The sequence below is a fragment of the Cebus imitator genome, unplaced genomic scaffold (assembly GCF_001604975.1).
Source record: "Cebus imitator isolate Cc_AM_T3 unplaced genomic scaffold, Cebus_imitator-1.0 Scaffold46, whole genome shotgun sequence".
Taxonomy (NCBI): domain Eukaryota; kingdom Metazoa; phylum Chordata; class Mammalia; order Primates; family Cebidae; genus Cebus; species Cebus imitator.
In genome coordinates this window covers 5,838,389-5,865,873 of record NW_016107361.1, presented here as the reverse complement: position 1 = coordinate 5,865,873, position 27,485 = coordinate 5,838,389, and the positions used below count along the sequence as shown (strand labels likewise).

The 27,485-nt window shown below is 40.0% G+C and overlaps 1 protein-coding gene across 2 annotated transcripts in view; it reads right to left on the bottom strand.

The window, feature by feature from the left end:
• Positions 1-2,695: 2,695 nt before the first annotated feature.
• FBXL17 (F-box and leucine rich repeat protein 17) overlaps positions 2,696-27,485 on the bottom strand; it is a 536,693-nt gene continuing 511,903 nt past the window's right edge. For both annotated transcript variants that reach the window (XM_017527156.2, XM_037737994.1), the window contains 2 exons: positions 25,643-25,785; positions 2,696-5,487 (listed from right to left, as the gene is read on the bottom strand). In XM_017527156.2, the coding sequence (XP_017382645.1) occupies positions 5,347-5,487; positions 25,643-25,785 (284 nt within the window). In that variant the 3' untranslated portion in view covers positions 2,696-5,346. The remainder of the gene's footprint in view (positions 5,488-25,642; positions 25,786-27,485) is intronic.

Here is a 27,485-nt window from a genome sequence, read left to right as displayed (position 1 = left end):
GCCAGTAGATGTTAATTTGCAGGGGAGCCCTTAAAAAGAAAAATCCATGAATAGCCCAGGCTGAGAATGGTTACTTTGCCCACTATCTGCCTCTTCAATTTTTTGATTTATTGTAATTCACCATTTTTTGTGGGGCGGGGGGAAATGGAGACTTGCTCTGTTGCCAGGCTGGAGTGCAGTGGCGGAACTCGGCTCACAGCAACCTCCGCCTCCTGGGTTCAAGTGATTCTCCTGCCTCAGCTTCCTGAGTATCTGGAACTATAGGCGCACACAACCATGCCCAGCTAATTTTTATATTTTCAGTAGAGATGGGGTTTCACCATGTTGGCCAGGATGGTCTCAATCTCCTGACCTCATGATCTGCCCACCTCGGCCTCCCAAAGTGCTGGGATTACAGGCGTGAGCCACTGTGCCTGGCCAGTTCACTGTTTTGAAAAGGCTAGAGCCTTTCGGGGATCCAGGCTTTCTGTGAGGTAGACTCTGATCTGACTCTCAATTCTTCACTGGCCCTAAATTTTCCACAAGTTCTCCAGGCTATCATGATCAATATAGTCCCATATTCTGGTTGTTTCCAGGCTTGTCTCTACAGCGATAAAAGTTTAGCACATGCATCAGAGTGAACTGGAGGATTTGCACAGAGATCTGGGGGCCTTACTCACTGAGTTTCTGATTTAGTAGGTATCATGTGGGGACCAAGAATTTGTAAGTGTAAGTTCCCAGGCTATGCTGATGTGATTGATCTGGGGTCTGCACTTGAGAAACACCTCTCTGGACCAGGTTGGTTGGCAAATTTTCTCTGTGAAATGCCAGAGAGTAAATCTTTCTGACTTTGTAGATCACATGGCCTTTGTGGCAATCACTCAACTCTACTGTTGCAGCATATCAGCCACAGAGAATGTAACAACAAATGGGTATGATTGTGTCCCAAGAAAACTTTAGTACAAAAATATGTGTCTGGCTATGCTTGACCCAGGGGCCACTCTTTGCTGATCACTATTCTAAACTCCTGTTCACCCTTCGTCCCCAGCCACGGGAGTTTCTTTTGCTTTCTTGCAGGTATTTTGGTCACTTAAAAAGGTTTTCAGAAATATTTAAATGAACATTTTTAGATGTTATGTAGCAGAAAATCTTCCAGGATGTCCTTTCCACAATATTATTATAAGTAGACATCCTGCATTTTACATTTTTACTTGTTTGAATAATTTAAGGCAAGGCTTTTCTAGATCTGATTTTTCCTACAAATCTGATCTCTTCAGTAGGCCATAAAACATTTATGATTTGCCCTTGTTTTCTTCCTGGAACCTTTTCCACCTGCTGCCTCAGTATAACACCCCTTCCTATTAAACTCAGTTACCTCAAGGGCCCTGCTCTTTCCATGCTATCTCATTCCCTCAAGCCTTTCCACATGTTTTTCCATTTTCCAGGTTGCCTTCTATTCCCTCCCCCAAGCAAGTCTGGTAAATTCCCACTATTTCTCTAGCCTTCAGGGAAAGCTCCTCCTCTGTGAAGCTCTGCCTTCGCAAAGTTGCTGCTTGGTCCTAGGTGCACTCCCCATAATTTTGCCCATAATCATATCTATTGTACTCCACTGTTATTACTAGTGCCCCAGAATGTCCCCTTGTTAGGCTGAGAGCAAATTGAGAGTGGGAATGGGTTTCATTTATCTTTAAATATCCAGTGCCTATATTTGTCAGTCAATAAATGTTTTATACTTTGGAGAAATGGAATATGTGGCTATATAAATGATGACTATTTAGGAAATGGGATTTTAAACAACTCACTTGATATGGTTTGGCTGTGTCCCCATCCAAATCTCATCTTGAATTGTGGTTCCCATAATCCCCATGTGTCATGGGAAAGACCCAGTGGGAGGTAATTAAATCATGCAGGTGGTTCTTGCATGCCATTCTTGTGACGGTGAACAAGTTCTCAGGAGATCTCATGGTTTTATAAGGAGCTTCTCCCTTCACTTGGTTCTCATTCTTTGCTCTCCTGCCGCCTTGTGAAGAAGAACTTGTTTATTTCCCCTTCTGCCACAATTTTTTTTTTTTTTTTGGAGACATGGTCTCGCTCTGTTGCCCAGGCAGGAGTGCAGTGACAGAATCCAGTGCAGTGACAGAATCCAGCTCACTGCAACCTCCACCTCCCAGGTTCAAGCGATTCTCATGTCTCAGCCTCAGCCTCCCATGTAGCTGGGATTACAGGTGCCTGCCACTACGCCCGGCTAATTTTTGAATGTTTAGTAGAGATGGGTTTTTGCCATCTTGCCCAGGCTGGTCTTGAACTCCTGAGTGAGGTGATCCACCTGCCTCAGCCTCCCAAAGTGCTGGGACTACAGGCGTGAGCCACCATGCCTGGCTCCTCCATGATTTTTAAGTTTCCTGAGGGTTCCCCAGCCCTGCTGAACTGTGAGTCAATTAAACCTCTTTCCCAGTCTCAGGTATGTCCTTATAGCAGTGTGACAACACACTAATACACGCTTATTTAAATCCTTGAGGTTTTAATCTTCTCTCTGTAGTCACCAGCCCAATTAGAAACTCCTAAAGTCAAGTCTCGTTTATTATTCTGGGTTAGTCAAACCTACAAAATTCTGTAATGAAACACATAAAAACACAGACCACTGCATGCATCATATCCCACCAGTGTTAGGGAGGTCATTTACTGTCTCCAAAATAAAGCAAAAGACACAGTGTTTTGTTTCTCTTTTATTGCAACCCATTGCAAGGTCAAAGATTCACAGAAATATAGAAACTACAAACCGGGTGAATTTTCTTTATTCACTCAAAAGGACATTAAAGACAAAGGACCAGAATTTTCCATTACAGCAATATATTTCATAGTCTTTATTCTGAAAATACTGTTGACATTTTGGAGAGAATAAAAAGCCCTGCATTAAACGTGTTCACATGTATTTACGACATTCTAAGCAAAAAAAAGAAACTCTATATTGCCCAGAAAAATTATTTTAAGCCTCATTTCAAAGCATCTAATGAGAACACATTCAACAACCATCACAGGATCACTCAAGGTGATGCTTTTTTTCTGGCTGTTTTTTTTAGATTAATGCTTTGAGGCTGGATATGGTATTTCTACAGATTTCTACAAATGTACCAAAGCAGTTTTCCAGATTATGTTGCATCAGGCTTTCTGGATAGGTCAACATTTTAGAGAATAAGTGCAAGTCCCCACCCCACCCCCACCCACCAAGCTAAAGCATGTTATAGTGCTGTACTTCAGATTGAAACAATGCGACATTTTAAAAAATCAATTATACACTCTGAAACCATTCGACAATCAAACTGTAACACTCCAAAGATTATTACAACTTTGAACTGAAATGGTGCCACCTATATCATAGATGGCTCTCCCTTCTTTTGTCTTTTTAACTATTTAAAATATAGTATGACATATATAAAAATTAAACTTTTGCATATTCACTCAAGCTACTATTACATACATACTGTCTTATAAATTAGTTTTGGATTAAAAATCAGTTAAAATACTGTGAAATAAGACATTTCAGTGGTGGGGAAGTGGATATGAAAATGATATAGTTCAAAGTGTAAGAAGAAATATAGTTTATTCATGTTAAACAGTTTTTTTCTTACACAGATTTTATTTCCTTCAAATTAAATTAGAAACCCATTTAGTTATGGGAAAAATACTCATGGTGCTTACTGACTAGATTTTTCTGACTGATTGGGATAAAAACAAAAATGCCACATCAGAAACATGTTGACATAATCAAAGGAAACAGCTGTTTACAAAAAAAGAGAATCATTGGAAATCAGTAAACGGCATTCAAATGTAAAGCTATCTTTTGTTTTTTTACAGCTAATGTCATGTTAGCAATGTGGGACTTAAAGAAAGTGAAACTCAAACTTCAGTATATCTGTTAAAGACCAAATAACAGTTATATTAACTCAGGGAAGAATAAATAGCAAATTCACAAGTTAGGGTTTAGTTTCTACTTCTACTGTGAAAGATAATCACTCTTTAGCTTAAAAAGGCTCCCTGATGTCCTCATTATAAATCTAGACACAGGAACAGTTATTTGAGCCTGAGTCCCTATTATGAATTAATTGTAAAGATGTGTTAAATCAAAACATATATTCATTTACTGATAGGTCTTGTCTTAACTGAAGCTGGCAATGTTTAATTAAACAAAGAAATGCTTATTTCTGACAAGTGTAAACAGAATTTCAATTAACAGATTTTCTAATTTTCCTTCTTAACTCATATATTAGCTAGCAATAAATCTTTGCAGTAGCATGAGAACTAGTCAAAAATGACAACATGCATATATCCAAAAATCCTATCCCAAAACCCAAAGCAAAGCAAAAAAAGCGACAACAGTAGAAAGATTGTCTACTTATATCTCATTCATGAATCTTCTATTAATGTGACTACCCTCTCGCATCTCAGAAATAGGCTTTAATAATTACCAAAATTAGGAAAATAATAAACTGATGTGTAGTTTTTAAAGTAACTGCACACCATTAATTACATTGGTGGCTTCAATGCTAAGATTAGCTTCAAATGTCATTAAAATATATCCTGACCAGTTACCATCCAGGAAATAAAAGCTAACACAATGTTAACATAAAACCAACTAAAATTTTTAGTGCTCAACAGAATACATTTGTAGAATAATGAATAATTAACTTTTGTGAGCTGGCCAGGGGAGTTCAGATTGTTGTCTCCATATAAAAAATTTACAATAAGCTTTATTCTTTCTAGTCCCTAAGTCACCCAACAGACAGCAAGTTGGCCACCCATAGATACACGGAGTTAGGCAGTGCCACAGTGGATAACATGCTCCCTCAGTGGCCTGGAAGAAGGCTTCTGTCAGGAAATGATCTAGAAAGATACTGCCCTGGTGTAGATGTGCACACGTGTGAGTATGTGAGAGAGTGTAAGTGCCTGCATTTGTAACATCACTTCTGCTGTAGTCGTCATCAGTAGAAGTGCACAATTCATCCCACGTAAAAAGAAGGCCTTCTTATTTGCACAGCTCCAAGCGGCAGCAATTAGAAGTTCAAAATAATACATCCAATTTTTTGACTCTATTAAAAAACTTTTTTTTTTTTTAAAGAGAAAGAAGCCTTTGAAGTTAAAACTAAAAGGTTTGTGGCTTTCATAATCTTTAATTTCTAAGAAAAAAAGCCAGCTCACTTGGGAACAAATGACAACTGCACTTTTGGTATGCAGCAAGACACAAATACACATACTTGGACACACACAGACAGGTGACAGTTAAAACTCTTCCGAGAGATCGGCCCCACAAATGTACAATTCTCCTTTGCTCTGCTGAATGATCCCAGTGGACTAGGCGGGGCGGGAGCATTAGGAGGAGGCAGCAGACATGTTGGGGGTCCAGCCCATCTGATAGGCTCTCTCCAAGGTCCTCTTGCAGTCCTGCAGGACAGTGCTGAAGGTGATGTGGGGGTACTGCTGCACCAGCTGTTCCACTGTCACTTCATTGACCTGCAAACAAAGAAGAGCCACCATCACACACAGGGACTACCAACACCACCCGCTGCCCATGCTCACTGGTGTGCTGCAGCCAGCTCACCGTGGCATGAGGAGCCCTCTCCTTGCTCCTCCTAGCGATGTGAAGGAGGGTTTTGTGAGAAGGTACGTGTCCCCTTTCATCTGACCTCTCTGATCTTCTGGTAACACACTTGCCCTTTGGGATTTTTAAAACACATAATACCAAGAAATCAAAAGTGTTCTCTAGAAGCATAAATGACTGTGATTTGTCAAGATCTTAACAATGTCAATTGAAAATCTAGTGCTTGGGAGGTAAAGAAGCAGTAAGATAGCTTTCTACTGTGCATTGGACTTCATCATCAACCCGACAGACTTTTGAGGACAAAAATGATGGAATGCAGGAGAGGATACACAGGATTCTAGACAGAGTGTTGGGGAAGATGTTATTTTTCTTCCCTTTAAATGTTAAGGTACGGCAAACTTCAAGTTCCTTTGTGAAATGGGGTTAAATGTGAGGAATCAATAATTAAAACATACATGGCTGGCAGGTCAGAGATGGCCCCAACAGACCTTAACCATCAAAGATACCACCTTGATTCTTGATTAGACAAGGCAATCAGACAGGCCTAATTAAACTAACACCTTTACAACTGCTGTGCTGTGAAGGGATTAATTTGTCAATTATTTTTAAGCTGATTTCAGTTCATATCACAGAAGTAGACAGTTTTCTTCATCCTTTAGATAAATAAATGATTAACCTAAGAACCACAACTTTTAGGTAGTTTTATTTAAAATCTTTATTGAACACTTGAGCATTTTCAGATACATCAATATTTCATTTATACCGAGTAAGCCAGACTGAAAGAAGGTACTTGTGATACACATTTTTGAGCATACCTCTCGATGTCCATTATTGGAAAAGATCAGGACCACTAGGAAAAACCTAAAACAACGTCAAACCCTTGCTGTTTGCTTTGAAAGCCTGCTTAGAGGTATGAAGATCATGAAATTCAGCTATCTACGCTATTCTGAAATAGCATGATGTTTTCTAAGTGATCTAGAATACTATGTTATATATTAATCTTTTTACAGTATTGAGGGTTGGTATTTCAACACTGTGCTGATGGTACTTAATCTTTGCCAGAGCATTTCTCTATTACGACTTGCTTGTGTTTAAGTCAACTTTTATTCCAAATTCAACCAAGCCATATAGCTAATTATTTTTGTGATAAAGCTATGATTCATAACATTTTATTTTCGAAAGTTAAGATAATTTTGAATAAAAATGAAAAACTGATAGACAAACTGGAGTTGAAATAGGAAGTGATGAATTTAATAAAATTTTTAAGAAATAGATTTAAAAAAAAAATGTGTGCTGTAAGTCTAGAGTTCGGAGAGCTTATAATAGAACATTTAAGAATCATGTATCATCTGGCCTTGCCTGTTCCTCTTGCATATTTTTGATACTATCCAGCCACTTGGCCTAGTTTCAGTTTATCAAGTTGTTCAAGTTCCTTCTGGCCTTGGGATCTTTACACATCCCTGGAGTACTTTTTACCGCACTTCTCTATTACGACCCCTTTCTCATGACTACTTCCTACTCATCTTTCAGTTCTTAGCTTCAATGTCATTTTCCCAGCAAATTTTGATCACTGCCTTATCTCTGCTCCCCCCTTAAGTTATATAAGTATTCCAGATCATTCACTCTTTCAACACTGCCTATTTTTCTTCATAGTACTTATTATTGTACTAAGTTAGTTTATGATTGCTTAGTTTAATGTCTATTTCTCTTGCTCCAATGTAAGATCTGTAATAACTATGATAAGCCAGGAATAGTTATTAGTGAGTGAATGCTAAAACAAACACAAATACAAATAGAAAACAGAAAACCAAGAATAAGTCAAAGCCAGACACTAACATCCTAATCAAGATGACCAAGAGTTTCTTGAGGAACTCATATTCAGCTCAAGAATCTCCTCCTTCAGGGAAGCCCTCCCTAAGCAACCAACCCACAAGGGTGGGTTAGGCACCCCTTCCCAGTACACCACGTCAGGCACCCTGAAAGATCTGTCCTCTCATTGAGCACTCTCATACTGCACTACAGTTATCTGTCCACTTGTCCATCTCTTCCACCGGAATAAAGGCCTCTGGAGATTAAAGATTGCCTTTTATCTTTCCATCTATTGGGCTGTTCAAAATAGAAAAGAACCATAGCAACTGTGGTTCATATCATGGACTTTGGAAGCCACCAGAAACAGGTTTGAATCCTGCTTTCATGTTACTTCTTTTTTTTAAATTAATCTACCAGGTTTTATTTTGATATGATATGATTAAGGAATCTAATTTTGTTTTTTTAAAATTATATTTTGAGTTCTGGGATACACGTGCAGAACGTGCAGATTTGTTACATAGGTATACACGTGCCATGGTGGTTTGCTGCACCCATCAACCCGTCATCTACATTAGGTATTTCTCCTAACGCTACCTCTCCCCTAGTCCTCCACTCCTGACAGGCCCTGGTGGGTGATGTTCCCCTCTTTATGTCCATGTGTTCTCAATGTTCAATTCCCACTTACGACCAAGAACACGTGGTGTTTAGTTTTCTGTTCCTGTGTTAGTTTGCTGAGAATGATGGTTTTCATCTTCATCCATGTGCCTGCAAAGGACATGAACTCATCTTTTTTAATGGCTGCATAGTATTCCATGGTATATGTGTATGTGCCACATTTTCTTTAGCCAGCCTATCACTGATGGGCATTTGGGTTGGTTCCAAGTCTTCACTATTGTGAACAGTGCCACAATAAACATACATGTGCATGTGCTTTTATAATCTTTGGGTATATTCCTAGTAATGGGATTGGTAGGTCAAATGGTATTTCTGGTTCTAGATTCTTGAGGAATTACCACACTGTATCATATTACTTCTTTAAGATTTGGTTTTTCTCAACAGTAAAGACAGGATAAGACCGGGTGTGGTGGTTCACACTTGTAATCTTAGCACTTTGTCAGGCCCAGGCAGATGGATCATCTGAGGCAGTTCTGGGCCAGCCTGACCAACATGGAGAAAGCCTGTCTCTACTAAAAATACAAAAAATTAGCTGGACATGTTGGCACATGCCTGTAATCCCAGCTACTTGGGAGGCTGAGGCAGGAGAATCGCTTGAACCTGGGAGGCAGAGGTTGCGGTGAGCCGAGATAGTGCCACTGCACTCCAGCTTGGGCAATAAGAGCGAAACTCTGTCTCAAAAAAAAAAAAAAATGCCTAGCACTGTGACTGACATAAAAGGCCCATCATACAGCTCTCACTATTGCAGGAGGTACTCAATAAATGGTCACTGAATGCAAGAGTTAATTCATGATCTCTTACAGCCACCAGTTCTCTACAGTGTTAATTAATATTGTTCTGAGCAAGAAATAACTTTTAGAATGTTCTCCATGTACAGGAAGAATCTATTTTATCTTAATGCTTTCTTGAGCAGATTCCAGAACTCTCCTTAATAACATAGTCCAGGTTTTAAGTAACTACTTTGTCATGGTTTGGATATTTGTCCCCTTCCTATCTCATGTTGAGAAGTGATCTCCAGTGTTGGAGGTAAGTCCTGGAGGGAGGTGTTTGGTTCATGGGGTCTGCCCATCATGGCTTAGTACTGTCTTTGAGATAGTGGAGGAGTTCTCTCGGGATCTGCTTGTTTACAAGTGTGTATAGCACCTTCCCAAACTCTCTCTCTTGCTCTCAGCCTCGTCATGTGACATGCTTGCTCCCCTTCACCTTCCACCATGACTGTAAGTTTCCTGAGGCCCTCACCAGAAGCAGATGCCAGCATCGCACTTCCTGTATACCTGTAGAACCATGAATCAATTAGACCCCTTTTCTTTATAAATTACCCAGTTTCAGCTATTCCTTTATAGTAATGCAAACAGAGTAATACACCACTGTCAGGAAGTTGTTCCTTTTGTTTAACAGATGTTCCCCATGCTGCAGTTAGAAGATTTGATTCCCTCCTGCCATAAGCAAACAAAAGGATGTAGGTTTTACTGAAGTCATTTGGTCAGAGAGGAACCTTGGAAAATCTGCATCACATTGCAAAGAAATAAATGAAGTCCAAGCCACTTGGCATTCAAGGAAGTACTAACTAAAAATAAATGAGAAAAGAATGGATCAGAGAAAACATTCAAACCCACCGTTAATGATATGAACTGTTTTCTATGGTACATCTTTTCCAATTTATACACAGGCTTGTACAGAGTTTTGTACCTATGGTTGACAGGCAATTTGTTTTGGAGGGTCAATGAATTTAAAAATATCTCTATGTGATAACTGTTTTCCAGGAAAAGGCATATAATTCACCTTAAGCAAACTTGATACATGAAGATATTGATTTATGAAGTATATAAATTAGAGGATAATTGTTCACTTTAGTAAATAATTTCATGGTAGGGTTAATTTATTTTGCCAGCTCCCCCAGTGTATTTTATATATTCTTTGATTTCCCCAAATGCAATTTACCTATTTCAGCTGCAGAAAGTAAAACACATCTGTGGTTGAGAATATAGATGATGATGTGTTTGTTCTCTGGCTTTCATAGGTTTTGGGTAAGAATAGACAATAATTTGACTTCATGTAACTATATGAAAAATGGCACCAGTAATCCTCTGTGGATATAATGTATCTTCTAAGCAATCCTTTCGCTAGCTGTACTCTGTAAATTCTAGGAAACAAAGCAGTGGGGAAAACGCAAATATTTCATTTTAGAGCTCTGTTGGGTAGATATTATTCAGGGGAAATACAAGGGCTCCTACTTAGGGAAGGTTCTATCTTTGACTTATAATCTGTCCTGGCAATATAGTGTGACAAATTTTATACTGAAGTTCTGTTCATTTACTCCTCAAAAGTACAAATTATGCTCCCCTTTTCTTTGTATGGACTCCATAGTGCTTTGGTGCCATAGAGGATTCAGCGTAAAACACCAGCAGAGCCCAAATCCTCTTACATCGTTATGCCTACACACACATTTCTGCAGACATTTTGTCATGCACAACTCCCAGAATAAAAAGAACCTCTTTCTGTTCCAACTCATAAAATATATGTAATATAAAAAAGGAACATTAAAGATTGAAGGATTTTTTTAAAATTTCCCAATGATCCCTGGTTTTCTGTATTCAATTTCTTTTCCTCTTGCTGAAAACTATCAATGGCAACTCCTAGATGACACATGAGATTTACAAAATGCAATGTATCTTCCTAAAAAAAAATATGCTGCATTGTCATTTGAAGAAATTACTGTGACTAAAGGGAAAGAAACCATGTGCCACAAGTTTTGTTTTTTTTTTTTAATATAAGAAAGACTGGGTTTTATACGTCTCTCCAAATGCTGCATAATCATAATTTACATTTTCAAAATTATTATAACTCTTTTTAAGGTAGTAGCAATTTGTCTGGTATTTTAATCTATTCTGAGTTAACATCTATTAGCACTTTTTGAAAATGTGAGGCAAATTGCTATGCTAATGAAGGTAAATCACACCACAGTTCCATGATATGGCTGCTGCTCTTACAGAAGGGTGAGGAGAGAACCTTCAGAGTTACAGCCAGTCAGTATAACCAATTTATCTAGGCCATTACAGTCTCTTTACTTTATTAATACCTTCCTCAGAAAGTTCCAGAATCAAGGGTAAACCCAGGCCTGACTTATTTCCTCAATGACACCTACTGTTCAAAAAATGTAATTTCTGATAAAATTTGCAGAAGAAACCATTTACATTAAGTGATTGTTATTTCCTTTTTGACTCAGGTTTTAAAAGAAGACATATTTGTGATAGGGAAAAATATTTGACATCTGAGTATATTAAAATCACACTTAAGATTAAACAACAAGGAGAATTTTAGTCATCTCTTTGTTTTTAGTCCTACAGGCATTGTCTGGTACATTCTTGCCAGTTAGAATACAGGCTCTATGAGACAGGAGTTCTTGCTGGTTTTGTTCACTGTCAAATCCCTAGCACATAGTATATACTCAATAAATATGTATTGGATAAATTCACATAAGAGTTGTTCAATGAATATGTATTGAGTACATTTTAAAAAGCAACAAATAGTACTACACCAGCAATTGTAGAGATAAGCGCACCTTGTTCCCAAACTGTTCCAGCTAGCAGTCTATAAAGTCCTGATATTGTAGCCCCAAACTCCTTTCATCCTCTGAAGTTCATACCCATAGTGACTCTTTGGGCTACTGTCTTTTCCATCTGACATAACCAGGTACCTCTTTCCAGGTAAATCTTCCCTAGGATTTCCAATAATATTGCACAGGAGCCCAAAGCAGCTCATGATGGTGGTTTATCAAGTTGTGCTGGGTCGTGTGGCTGTCAGGTAGTACTAAGCTACACTTTAGATTAGCTGATGGCAACCCTCCATACTGGAGATCAATGACACAGTAAACCAGGTGTGTAGGCTAAGAGGCATGCTAATGATCCTGGACGTGAGTCAGTTTCCACAACTTGGCCAAACCCCACACAGTTCAGAGGATTTGACATTGGTGTTTACAGCATCAGCAGCCTGCTCAGGATGGCAGCCCAGGAGGGCAGAAGATCTGGAAATGTTGTGATGTTTACGTTCCCTTTTAATGTCATAGTTATCTGACAGCAAAGAATAAATTGTGGACAGGTCTCCTGACTCAAAGCAATGCTATTTCATCGTCTGATTTCGTCGGCTTTAGGACTTCGTATGCCTTCACACGGATATGAAGGCTCTCTTTTTTCGCTTGGTTCTGTTGACATGGTAGTATTTAGTCTCTGATGCCTCGGGAGCATGCAATGAATGGCAATCTCAGATAAGGAGAAATTCTGCCACCAAAACTGCCCCATGAGCCCACTGCTAAACATGTAGTATTAGGCTTTCATGTGGTAAGAGACAATCAGATGCTTCTCTTTAGCATGGTTTATTTTGGCAACACATTTGAAAACAATTTGTTAATTTTTTACTCAAATAACCAATAAGGCAAAACAAAAGGATGTCTCTGTTCAGGCAAGGACTGGGAAGACAGGAAGGGAATAACATTCAGTGAGCATCTATTATTTTCCACATATTTAAGCATGAATACCCCTACTCAGATGGAATTCGTATTTCACACAGCTAGTAAATGGCAGCTAGGGTGTGAATTCAAGACCCCAACACACAGTGCTCTCTGCACTGTACCACACCGCCTGGCCCCTAGGTAAGATGGTATGGTATGGAAAGTGCCACTCTGGGGCCTAGCTGATCGCCTGCTCTATAAAGTGTTTACTGACATCCTTTTTTTTAATTGAACATAAAAGAGATTGCAGTTTGCATATAAATACATTTCAAAGTCCTTGACAATGTTTTCAAAATGGCTGCTCTAAATGTAAATTATGGATCTCACTTGGCCTGCAGAACGGTCTACTGTGGAGTCGTGGGTTGCATGAGACTTCTTTGAAGTATGATGCAAATGTGATGAAGCTGCAGGACTGACAAGGGGCCTTTGGATAGGCCATCCGTGACTATGCCGGAAACGCACTGCTTTCTTTCCAGTCTCTCGCCCATACAAACACTTTCCCTTGTTCTAGAGGAAGAATGGCCTGCAAGTCAGACATGGCCCCTGCTCTCTTGTAGCTTATAACCCAGCAGGGGAGGAACCCTGACATCAGCAACACCAAAGCCCGAGAAGTGCTTTCTAGGGAAGTGCAGGTTGCTGCAGAAGGAAGCCCGCAGTAGGCACGTGGCCTGCTCCTTGAGGGTTGTAAACGGCTTTCCAAAGGAAGTGGTATTTCTGTGGACTTCCGAAGGACAAGGAGGTGTCAGCCGGTGCGCCACATGCACAAAATATGCACGTATTACTCAGAGAAGAAAAGAAACCAGCTTATGAGCTCGAATAAAACAACTCATCAGTCGTTACTTTGTTAGCTATGCAATGTTTCTTCTGCTCCATCTAACAGGAAGTTCCGGCATGAAACAGCTCTGCTCTGAGGAGGGGAGGGCCGAAGAAGGTGGACCCCTTTATCTGCAGATTGGAAAAGTAAAGTGCCCACAGTATGTCTGTGAAGGCATCACAAATAGCACACTCAGCACCTGCCTCCCCATTCAGGGCTTGGGCCCTCACACTGGTCTGTCACTCTTCACAGACTCCCTGGGCAATGTCACTCACTGCTAACAGCCCCAGAGGCTGACTCCTGGCGGCCCAGAGGCAGAGTGTTGTCTCTGGGGCAGTATGCCTCCGGAACCTGCTTCTCTCTGCGTTTCTTGGCTCTCTGGGAAACTACAGTGGGTATCCGTGGAACCTGGTATTCACCGGGTGCCAGCAAAAGTGATTGTGAACGATGCATATTCAAACAGACCTTAATGCGCTTTTCAGCTGGTGCCCACAGGCTCGAAGATGGGCACATATTAAAAAGGATAAAATCAGAGTAATGTGAATTTTAATAGCACCCCAAATTTGCATGTAAATGAGGTGAGTCATCTAAGTGCAGTTTAAAATATTTTAAATAGGACACTAAGAAAAGCAAAAAAGAGCAGACGATACATTGATTTTTCCAGGATCCTGCACAGCCGACAACATGTGCCCGCTCTCTGCTGGCCTGTGTAGACTTTCATAATTCTCTTTCTCTCCCTTTGCAGCAGGACTTCTCACTTCCCTGTTTGGATGACATGCCACATTCTGCTGAGGTTTCCTATGGTGAGAGCAGAGAACTAGGAATCTGGTGCCGCTTTTCAATCTCTCACCTCCTTCTCTTCAGTGGTGAGGCTAAGCTTCCTACCTTAGCACTTAGCTCCTTTATTCTGTTCTGTAATCAGCTTCATGTTCCATTCCTTCCCTCTTCCTTTCTCAGACAAACCGAGGCCTTCTGCCATAAGCCCAACAGTGACTCATATATAACAAACTTATGATAAATGTTTACTGACAGGGGATGAACGAAACTGTGTCTACAACTGCAAGCAAGATACAAACAAGAATAAAGTGGTGTCAACCCAACTGCTCATTAGAATTAGCTGAATATCTTTTAAAAATCCCAATGCCCAGGCCATATCCCAGACCAGTTATATTGGAGTCTCGGTTGAGAGAGAGAGAGAGCCAGGTATGGGTATTTTTAAAGCTCCCAGGAGACTCCAAAGTGCAGATCAGGTGAGACCTACTGGTTTAAAGCCACTGATTGAAAAGCTCCTAGAATGCACAGGTGATTTCTGTACTTGGGGATCTGAAGGTAAGGTCTGAAATAAGAACCTGCCCACTTCCCATGACGTCCTCCACCTCTGAGCTAGAGGTTCTGGGGAAAAGGAACTAATGCTATTATGGCTTTTTAGCCTTTCTGTTTCTCAAATATTCATAGTTGTTTGAAACAAAATGTGTACTCTTGGAATATGGTAAAAACAGACTGGCTTCCTCTCCTTCAGCATCAAGTCTTAGATCTCTAGTTAGGCAAAGCCAAATGTGGCCTCCATCTGACCTTCCCAACAGCTAAGCGGAAGGAAAGAAAAATTCTCCTAACCCCAGTTCTCACATGGACGTAGTGCTTCCTCAATGGAAAACCCACGATATGGAAGGAGAGGCTATTCATGACTAGGTACTTAATACAATTTTTTTTTTTTTTGAGCGGAGTGTCACTCTGTTGCCCAGGCTGGAGAGTACTGGCACGATCTCGGCTCACTACAACCTCTACCTTCCAGGTTCAAGTGACTATCCTGCCTCAGCCTCCCGAGTAGCTGGGACTACAGGCACTGACCATCATGCCTGGCTAATTTTTTTGTATTTTTTAGTAGGGACAGGGTTTCACCGTGTTACCCAGGATGGTCTTGTTCTCCTGACCTTGTGATCCCCCACCTCAGTCTCCCAAAGTGCTGGGTTAATATAATTTAAAAAATTTTTTTAAGAATAAAAGTCGACTATCTCATTGGAACCTAAAAGTGACCTGCTAAATATGGGAGTCAGCTGACCACAGAACATCCATAATGTACGATGCTTCATGCATGAACCTCATACCAGTAGCCTGGGGTCTTTAAGGATGTGTTTTTTATACAGAGGTAAGAAATATTACTCTTGGTGGCAAAAAACAAACAAACAAAAAACACCTCATCTAAAAATCCCAAAGTATACAATAAGACAGATACTGAGAATGCAATGAACCTGACAGAGGCAGGCTCATAAATTCAGTCAACTTTGTCAAATGCAGTCATTCCATTTCAGAATCTGCAATGATTGGAAGTGCGATGCTCTGTCAATATCACAACAGGCCTGGCTTCATGCTGTCTCTTTTTTATGGAATGTGTGTTGCCTGTTAACACTAGCACTGCTTCTATTCACTTGAATTAGCACAGTGAGAATGCAGCAAAGAACTTGGGAGGATGGGGATCACAGAAACGCCTGCAGTGTTAAGTGAGAATTGGGGCTTGCTAACCTGAAGCCTCTAATTAGAGATTAGTGTGACAGGAAGTCCAACAACCAGACTGTCAGAGAGAAAAATTAGTGACATTTTCGTTCCCTGTATCACCAAGCGATCCTCCACTGAGAAAGATGTGTCCAGCCAAGTGCTTGTAAGCTCCAGGTACACAACCTTGTGTTGGCCGCTCTAAGGCCACAAACCACTGACCATGGTCTTGACCATGCTGACATCTATGCATATGCATGTGTGGTGCAGATGAACACCAGGATGGAGAAAGTTGCTTAGGGTAGTCATCTGCAGTGCTCCAAATGGTTCAGCAAAAGATCAACAATCTGAAAAAAAACCTAGGCCCTAATAGGATAATTAATATAGTCACTGAGTGAGTGGTAAGTGCAACGTATTTATGGAACACATCTGGGTATTTCTGAATTAAACTCATGAATTTAAGCTGAAAAACATAACCAAGGGGGAAAGCTCTCTGAACTAAAAAATGTGTTTTCTTTTGTGCATGATGGCTTTCTTGATTTCAGTTTTTATTTTCCTACATAAAGGATAAGGTAGTGGTAATCAGCCACTGCACACTTGATGAAAAAAATCTTTCTAAAATTGCCATTTCCATCATGTAGAATTTATGAATTTGACCTGTTTCCTAAGACAAATTTATGATCAGCAAAAATTTATTCTGCATTAATGTGATCGGTAAATCTGTAGATTCAAAAACCTGAAAATAAGTGATGTTCTTGGTTTTCAGAAGATGAACTGTGCGTAAATCAGAGCATTGCAGGACTGGGCTCTGAAGGATGCCAAGTCCAACCACGCAGCAGATGCCAGGCTCATCTGACTTTTGGGACCCCCAGGGGCTTGCAGCTGCCCCAGAACTCCCCAGCTATATGGCATTCATGTGACGTCCATGGGGGGACCTTTCTTATTTGTTTATTTATTTTCCTCTGTCTAGATACTTTTTACAATCTATTAAATTATTAAGAGGCAGTGGGATCTAATGGTTTTCAAACTTACTTTCAGCTATATAATACTTTCACAAACCAACATAAAGCAATAGAAGTGGGGCTGCTCTGGTTGAAAAGAATGCAGATAAGAAACACAATCCAATCTATCCATCTATCCATCCATCCAGCATGCAATATATATTTGTCTAGCAACTAGTATGTACCAGCTACTGTGGTAAGTCCTGGCAATATAACATAGAAGGAGAAATCCACAGATCTTATATTCTAATAAGGAGAAGGAAAGAGATGGAGGTAAGAAGAGTAAAAATTAACCACTACAACAAGTAAGAGCTAATATTTATTGCTTGCTTCATATGAGGAACACTATGCAGATTAATTCACTCAACTCTTTCAATGTGAGATAGATGCTATTATTTTCATTTTACAGATGAGGGAATGGCGGCACAGGGAGGCGCCAGGGAACACACAGATATAAGCAAAGCTGGCAGTCTGGTGAAGTGGAAGAGACAAGCATTCTCAGGCAGGACACAGTGGTTACCATATGAATGCTGCTGTCAAGAGATGGAGGAAGTGGGGACAGAAAAATGGCCACTGCATTTGGTGGCACAGAGGCCACTGCTGACCTTGAAAACAGCAGCATCAGTACATGGTGGGAATGGAAATGGAGCATAACAGGTGACGAGAAAGTAAGGAAAACTGTTCCTAGACAATCCTTTTCAGAAATTAGATAGAATGGCAAGAAAAGAGGCTTAGAGGACCACGGCTGAAAGCTGATGTAGGCTCAAAGTGAGGTTCTTTGTTCAAAAGAAACATAAACTTGGGTGTCATTTAAAAAAAAAAATCAGCAATTTTGCAGTACCGTAGTTGCCTGTTTGCTTGTCCTCTCCCAAGAGGCTACAGGCCCATAGGGCAGGGAGTATATCTTGTTCACTGTTTTTTCTAACCTATCACCCAGCACAGTGACTGGAATATTGTAAGCCACTCAATAGGTATTTCTTGAAAAAATAAACTATTAACAAAATATATGATAAAAGTTGGAGGCAGGAGAGGCTTAGTTTTTCTCCGAAAAACCGCTTGCAAACAGGAACAGGATTTATTCAGGCACAGCATGGAAGGTCCTGAAGACCTGCTGCTGGATGGCCAGGCCTGGCACATGGGCTGAGCCATTCCTTCCCCACCTGCAGGAGTCCCTCAGTCACCTGGTCACTGCAGACTGGCCTTGTCTACTTGGTGAAGTCAGGTGATTAGGAGTTCTGGGATCTCATCTGAGTTCCGTTGAGGAATTGCTGCTACCTTTTCTATTTTTAAATTAGAAAAAAATATGATCCTACAATCTAATTCTTTCATATAATTACTGAAACCAAATCAAAGCTCCAAGGAGATTATTTACTGCAAAGCAATGACACTCCAGGGTGCCTTCAGGCAAACTCCAACATAGCAATCTATTCACCCTATAGTATTTGGGGAACAGGAGGCTCTCTCCTTCCCCCTTTTAAAAGCAAACAAACAATTTCACTATCCATCACCCCCATAACAGAAGCCAGAAAAACATAAGCAGCTACTTGCAGCACATTCCCTTAAAAGGTTCTACACAGATGTTGATTTTCCTGAAAAAACAAAACAAACAAATCTCAGCCTGGACACTACTGGCTGTTTGACTTGGCAGATCTTCACTTTCTGCTCAAAAGAAAGGACTGACTCCTACCGGTCCCAGGTTTCTTCTTTCTCTGTAAGTTTGGCTGTAATTTAGCGAGTCCTAATGATTAAGAAAATTCTATCATTTTCAAGAATTGCTGCCTTAGTCTCAGAAGGCTAGTGTTTCTATGAAGATCTGAGTTTGTGAATTGGTATTCATGGCTAGAATATTATGAACCTGTTGGACAGGTGATTAATATATCAGATACAAGATTCCAGAGCAGGTATGTATATGTGAATAAACATAATGCTAATGCTAACAGTAGTAAACATTTATTGAGTGCTTACAGTGTGCCTGACTGGGCTACGTGTTTTATCACAATATTTCATTTAATCTTGTAACAACCCTATCATCCCCATTTTTCAGTTGGTGAATTTGAGGCTTTTAGAGATTAAGTTGCCCCAGGTCCCACAGATAGTAAAATGATGGAGGTTTGACACTAGTGCTCAACCACTTAACCTCTTTTTTAAAGTTCCACATCAGTGTTTCTTGGTTTCATATTTAAATACCGCATTGGACTTTCAGTTACCACTTCTTAGAAGTTCAGGTGAACAGGGTTGGAAGAAGAAGAGATGAAACACTTAACTAAAATGAGGTTGAAAGGTAACCTCTGAATTTCAGCTGATGTGTTTTTCCCTGTTTCAATTACCAGGAATAATCAGGAGAGGGTTGTAAAATGTGTTTTAAAGTGCTCCTGTGTGAAAATCACCTGGAGAAACTGTTTCATCAGCAAAAGGAACAAGATGCTGATGCTTCCAGTGAAGGACTTAAGTTCAGAGTTTAGAGTCCCAGCCGCACTCTCTCACCACTTCTCATGCCCCCTTTCTTTTGGGGCACATGGCATTGTGGGCTGAGTGTTATATCACCCACAACAGAAGACTGCACAGTCTGATACAGTTGGACCACTCCTGCTTTATTCTGATAGAATGTTTTCTTTTTTTATTTTCTTTGATACGGCATCAAATTTAAATCTTACATTTTGGCTATGGGCAACCTGGAAACAGCTGCCCAGACATGGCAGGGAAGAGGAGAGTCCCTGCAGGTACACGCTTTGTTTCATGGCTGAATTGCTACCAAAACAGTCCTGGACACAGTGCCCCTCAAACTATTTTTCTCTGAAACTGATTTTTCCAGTTAGTTCTGTACATTAGTTACAGAGTCCTATATTATTTTCCCCATAGGGCTTTCCTGCTCATGATTCTTAAACAAGCTGATAAAACCTCCATTTTCTCCACAGAAATATTTAGGTTGTTGAGGCTTTCTCTTACCATAATTACTTCCTGAAATATGCAGTGGTCAATTTTTCCTGTATATTTTTACATTAAATTGGGCACGCAAAACTTGGCCCTAGATATTTTCAGGTTGTAAAACAGACTCCTGGCTCAAAAGAGCTGGCTGGTTTCTATTACTTGCTTTCTGTATTGGCTTCTTATTGATTTGATTAAAAAAAAATCTCTCTACCATTTAAAAATGTGGAACTCCATGTGAAAACCAGGATTTCTTATGTCCTGAAGAATATAGCAACATTTATTAAAAGAAATCACTATTTCACTCCATAACTAAGAACTTCAGGAATTGGGGCAGGTAAAGAGAAAGGTCTTGGCAATGGCAGTTTGATGAGAAATGAATTAATTTGATTATTTTCATGGTGTGGATCAATAGTAGTCGGCCTCCACAGAAGCCCCTGGCCCGAAGGCAGCTGGATAATCAATAGACTCACACAGAGGCGTCTCTCCTCCCCAGCAGACTCTCTCATCTTTACTGGGCGGGCTCTTCACGCCTGTGTAATTCTAATTTATGTCAACTAGAAATCAAAGAAATTCCAAGAGGCTTTGGTCATAGGACTTTGGGGTGGACCTTTCACAATCTATTTATGTCTGTTCCTTAAGTAATGTGGCCCCCACAGCCCTCCAGGCACCTCTACTGGCCAAGGAGAGAAACCCCAGCAGAAGGGTAGCTACCTGCTCCGGGCCAAGGTGGAGGCGGGATTAGGTAAACCAAGGCACACTTTCTCCTTCCCATCTATAACTATGCAGGGACATAAAGAACCAAGCATTTTAAAAATGCTTTGCCAAGAGTGGCTCCCTCAATAACGCTCTTTAATGATACCCCAGACGCTGGCATTTTCAAATCAAATGAACAGTGTATAAAATTAGTTCTGCATGAAGTTAAAAAAAAATAGAAAGTGAAAGGGAGCTTTTAAAAGCTCCAGCATTTCTCCATCCAACTGCTTTTCACAAGGGTTTGGCATTTGAGAATTGCTACGTTTATGATGTTATTCACTGCTCATAATTTAGGCCTGCGTCTCCAAACTCCTGTATTAACACACACTGCAGAGGTTTCCACCACGAAATTTTATCACCGAGGTCTCACAAACTAGCCAGGCTGCCTCTGGTGACGGCTGGTTTCTCCACCAGTGCCAGGCCACGGTGCCTCCTCCCTTCTCATCAACCTTGTCACCCCAAACATTTTTCATTAACCTTGAACCCTGCATTTCCATTTGCCCTACAGCTTTCCCATGATTTTCTTGGTCCTTTTTAGGTTTGTTCTCCATCCAAACTGCCGTGTAAGTAATGAAGAAAATATCGTAGAATAATAAGAACAGATCTATAAAGAATCTAGAATTCACTGAACTCACAAAAACAATCTCTATGACCAAAGCAACTGTCTATAATTGTGGAAAATAGAGTAAACATACTGCTCTTATTAGAGACTCCTGTTGATTACACAAGTATTTTTAACTAAATCACCAAATAAATGTGAGTTAAGTTGATAGGTGATTTCGGGTCAACTCTAATTCCCAAGGTCAAGTAAGCCTTTGAACAGTGTTTAAGAATATAAGCTCACCCCAATTCATCAAAGCCGTCTCACACAGCGTTTTCTTCTCTTGGTTCTTACAATGCACTAAAGTTTAGGAGATTAAGTGGCGTCAGCTTCAAAACCCTCTAACATGCTTATCCATCCAGCAATCAGAAAAGCTACTCAAACAGGGGCTTCTTAATGCACTTCCTGACTTTACAACTGCATGGGGAATGCTGCATTGTTGAAGGACTGGAGGACTCCTCCCTAGGAATCGCCAATATTGTAGCCAAACATATTTACTACAGTTTAGCTTAGCCCTTGTTTAACAATCCGAGTGCAGGTTGCTTTCGTCTGCAACGAATATGTTTAGCATTTCTCATTTGTTCTCTGCTAACCTACCACGAGAGACGTTGGTTGGGGGTGGTGAAGGAAACATTGTTTTCCTACAACAAATACATTGCATTTTGTTATTCTTGCAATTCCTCAAAAGCTGACATGAGGAAAAAAGCTTCAGTTTGGTAAAGTATAGCCTCCAAATTAAATATAAGTTGCCCTTAGTAAAACTGACTGAATGTGAAAGAACATGCAACTAGAATGTTCTTTCTCAGAACCACAGGATCACGGAATGCCAGCACAAGGACACACAGACTTCACAAACTCCATCTCTCTCCAGTGCAGGGATCTTACTGACACCATTCCTAACCGAGGGGTTTACTGAGTAGATGCTGAGGTTCCCTCCCTCCTCCATTGGCTCCGATTGATGTGCAGAAACACAGAGGAGAACTCTAATGAGTTTTATTAGTGATTAGCAGATTTGGTTAAGGTAGGGAACAAAGTGATAGCCCCAAATTAATTTTGTTCTTTAATGCTTTGCTGGCACAGATGATCACAGACTGCAAGAGACAGTGTATTTTCTTCTCCATTCCCTAATCATAGTTTTTCTCTGTTTCCTGTTTCTAATCTTATTTTTCACCTTTATTTTTCTTGTTACTTTCTGTTTCCCTATCTACTGGAACTGTCTTATCTTCAACTCACCCTTTTCTCCCACTGCAAATCTTTCTGCATCCCTGTGTTGGAATAGATGGTTAACAAATTGATTCCAAATACTGAGCGTCCTACGGAGGCATTAGTTTTCCATTGCAAAGTGTATAGAAAGTGTAATTACTAACATCTTTGTATAAAAAAAAATCTTAATTTTAAAGTGAGGAAAAAGCATGAAGGCAAAACATTCTCTGAGTTTATTTTTTTCCCTTTCTTTTTAATTTTCTTTCAAAAGGGGATAGCAGGTAATATAATTTTTTCTCATTGGGAAATTCCAGTATGATCACAGGTTAATATAATAACATTGATGATATCAGAATAATCAGTAGCAGAGCATTATATAAATAATAGACATTATTCTAAGTGCTTTACATACGTTAACTCATTTAAATGTTCACATTTCTACAAGATAGATACTAATATCAACCTTATTTTGCAAACAAGGAAACAGGCACTGAGAGGTTAGTAACTGCACAAGATGACATAACTAGTAAGTGCAGACCCCAGATCTGTACCTGAACTCAGGCTCCGCAGACCATACCCTTGCTATGAATTTCTTTTCTTTGCTACTCAAATCTTCCTTTGAATCTTGATGGTAACTTAAAATCTGGAGATGGATGGCATGCTACAAAATCTGAAAACTGAATAGCTACTTTAGATTTCCATCCAACTAAACCAAGAAGCAAGCTTTTCTGTGCAAGGCTTTACTTGTGCTTTGTGTGTGGTTTGGAACTGTCTTCCATCCTCACAGAGCTTCTCGTGTTTGGCTCCGAGCTGCCTTAAGTCTGAAGAAGCCAGACAGCATGGCTGGGTCCAGCATCTCCCTGGGCTGCACTGCACAGGCTCTGACCAGACGGCGTTGTGCTGGAGCCAGTGGGCTCTCAGAGTGGCTCTCTGGTTAGAAAAAGGATTCAGAGGCGGCCCAGGGAAAGGGCTAAAACCCTCAGGGATACAGCTAATCGGAACAGTGTGTATATTTAATTTTGGACTAATTTGCATTTGGGTAGAAAATAACCCATTTCTTAACTTACAATCAGCAAAATGCTGGTCAGCAAATATGTCTGGAATAATATTCTCCTGTAGTAACTGTAAGATACAACTTCTACAGTGTATCTCTGAAGATGGAGCTGATCTTAACAAATCTAAAGATGACAGATTAGAAATACGGCAATTTCTGAGAATGGTCGTGGACACATACGCATGAGTGGTTACATTTTGGTAGCTTTAGTTAGACAGCACTCATGGCAGTTCCTTCTGCTGGAAACTGAGGAGCTCTGCTGACATTGTTTCCTGCTTCTAGAGCACTCTGCTGATGGTGGACCCTTTAATTTGTCTTAACAGAAGTCACTTTAAAGTGGCAAGGTTAGCAGCAGCATTGGGTTGGTTAGTAAAAAGATTCGTGGGAGACTTTCAACCCCTGAGTCTCAGTGCTGTTGCTTAGTTACAAAGTACAGTAAGTCGATTCTGGGCTGGGATGAGAATATGTAATAACATTCCTCTAAACATAACTAACTGGCAAAGGTCTAGTAAAATTTGGGATTCTAAAGTGTTTGGATAAAATAATTAGTTGATTAACAAAAAATGACAAAGGACACAAGGGCTTTGGGCCATACTTCATTTGCCCCCAGATTTGCTACATTTAGAAAATGCATGCCCTTTGAATGGCATGTCTATTTAGTTTCACATTATTTTGCTAGATTTGTCCCTAATCACCATTTACAAAAGTAGCACACATGTGTAAATGGGTACCAGATGATGGCACTTTCTGAGCCAGTTTCTGAGCTGGACCTTTGCTAAGGAAGCAGTCCCCATGGCCGGAGACTGCCCCAGGGTTGTGCAGCAGCACTGGACACATACTCCAAAAGCCTGGTGTCAAGTCTTGCCAGAGTATCCCTGGGCCACTGACTGTTCTTTCTGAGCCTCTGTTTTCTCCCCTTCACAATGCAAATAACTATTTCTTAGATTTGTTATAGGGAAAACATGGAATAAACAAAGAAGAAAACACCTGTTGAGTGCCTGATGTCCAGTATCGTTTTTTGTTTTGTTTTGTTTTGAGACAGGGTCTCGCTCTATCACCAGGGTGGAGTGGAGTGGCACAACTATGGCTCACTGTAACCTCGGCCTACTGAGCTCAGGTGAGCTCCGACATGGAATAATCTTATTTATTATGTCAGAAGTATTCTTCTTTGCTGATTTCTTCTGGGTATTCTACCACTCTAGCCTAGCCCCAACCCCAGCATTAGGGGGACATTGACCCCCAACAGGCATTTTCCCCCTCAACCCCTTGGAAGTGCCTCTCCTAAATACATCTGTACTACTTGCATCAGGAGTTTCAACTACTTAGGCTCAACACAGACTGATAGAAGGTCACTGAAAGCAAATCAATAAAACTGAAAGCCACTTCCCGAGTAGCTGAGACTACAGGCATGTGCCACTATGCCTGGAATTTTTTTTTTCTTTTTTTTTGGTAGACACAAGATTTTGCCATGTTGCTCAAGCTAGTCTCAAAGTCTTGGGTTCAAATGATTCTTCCGCCTTTGCCTCCCAAAGTGCTAGGATTACAGGTGTCAGTATATAGATTTTGATTATCTCTTTTCTCAGTCTTCAAAGGGTCCCATGTTAAATGCTGCACCACTTCCTAAACTCACGCGCACATCCCTGGCTGGCTCCACAAGCCTTCTGCCAGGACCTCGGGAACCATTTTTTATCACGTGCTAGGAGTGGCATCTGATGTATGGGGAGATGCAGGTTCCCACATACCCCCTCACCGGCCCTTTCTTGGTCCGAAATGGCCAGAATACATAAATGTTGAGTACTGAAATTATACACCTGTGAAGAAACGATTTGGTACTGTTCTTTCCACCTTTACTATTACTGGAAACTTGGAATCCAGAATAGAATTTTATGGTTAGATCCTGCAAATTGCAGTTTGTCGTGTAACCTTTTATATTTTGGTCTATGGACTTGTAAATAGGATGGCAAACTCTAAGCAGACTGTGTAGTATATGATTATTTTTTCTTTCTACTTAAGCACAAAATTCATTATTAACTGGGGGAAATGCAAAGATAATCTCAGTTTAGTTTACAAAAGCAGGCAAACAATGCATAGCTATAATTATTTATATATAGAGAGAGAGGTATATATAATATATGATATATGGGGGGTAGGGATAGAGAAGAAGAGAGGATATTACATCAAGGTATTAACTATACTGATATGTAAACAAACAACTTGATAGACAACTCTTACTTTATCACATCTCATCAGCCCCAAATATCTCAGAGACTTGCTGCTCTGTGCAATCAGGGTGGCTCCTTGATCTGTAATTTCTTTACACCATCCAACATCCACAGTCTCTATTGTCATGCTGTACCGCCCAATGGCTATCAGTGCTGCAAGAAGGAGCGGAGAGAAAGCATGAACGTTAGCAGTGTACAGGATCTCTATCTTATTATGACCATTTATCTCATTTCCTCACTAAATTTGTTCCTGAAATTTTGTGTGTAAATGAATGTTTTATAAACTAAATTCAATTTGAAATGCTTTAGGAAAGCTTCCCTATGACAAACCCTTTTGCAAAGTGAATAATCATTCTATAATTTCCCTTTCATTGGACATAACCTTTTATCAGTTTTATTCATTACAAGGTTACCTGTACTTTCATTCAGCTCTGCAGAAGGAATAAATTAAAATGGATTACACATATAACATTAAAAAAAACCCAAGTACTAACTAAATTTTACCCAAGATAACTTTAAATTTTTTTTTAAAGAAAAACCCATGCAAACACCATTTCGAGGTGTGTTATACTGCATGTGAACGTCTTTAACAATTGGCATAATTTTTTCCATCTGCTTATGACCTGTAAAGTTTCCTTCTTGGGACTGCTAGGAATTAAGAGTACATCATACATATGGCTGAATTTAATTGGTGCCATGCTAGAATACAGTAAAGAGAATGCATTTGTTATGGTGAATTTCCTCATCCTATCAGAAGTCTTTCTTCTATTAGCATATAAAATACAGCCTGTTGTCTGTAAACTATGAGAGTATCTGGAGTCTTCTCAGCTGCTTAGCATTGTACCACCACCAAAGTGCAGATACTTATCCCATATTTTATGATGTGCATTACTAATCACTGCAAAGCCCCATAACCTATTACCCCATCAGAGTGACCAATTGGTGAATGTCGCTCTTTTCTACCGGCTTTGATAAACATGCCTGCCTCTATATCTATGGAGCAGAAAAACAGATTTCAGTACCTCCAGCACCAGTTTATGGTGCATTAGTTTGTGAATCAAAACCCTGAAAACGATGTGACAAATCGCAAAAACAAAAGAGAAATGGCCTTCTGATAATTTGCTCTTTCTAAGATAGCATAAGTTGATTTCTGTTACAATAAAGGTGAATGCTACCTCCCAAAATGTGTTGGCTAGACGGATAATTTAGAGTGAAGTACTCATGCTAACAAATGTTTACTCCTACAGCTCACAGAAGAGACTACTTGGGAAAAATCTCTCTTTGCTAATTACCTCAGTATTTTTTTTTTTTTTTTACTAGAAAACCCGTGTCCGTACATTCCAGTATCAAAGCACTCCCAAGTAGCCAGATATTTAATGTTTATAAAAACAGCAATCATGATCTCGGTGTTTTCCAGTGAAAATACAGTAGAGAGCAATGGAAAGATAATTTTTAAAAAATTCTTTAGGTACCAGTTTGTTAATGTTTTCATCTTTGTGCATGCTGTTTTGATATTTAAAGTTTTCCAAGGGGTTTGGGGATTTGCCAGCTACTAAAGTTTTGCAGAAATGATCTGAATACTATTTTTGCATAGCAGGAGCAACATCCCAGGTTAATATCATTGGTGTCTCTGACCTAAGAAAATTGTTCTTTCTGGTATCATCATAACTTTCATTGATTATGATATCCTGAGATCTGCTATGAAAAGTGAAGTAGGGGATGCATAAAATAAATGCCTTTTAATACAAAGTGTCATCTCCAAAGATGACAAAGCACCAGTTGCAGGATGGCCTGAGGTTGGTAGATTTTGTGGAGTTGTTTTATTGAGGTCTGAGGCTAGAACACAAAGGGCT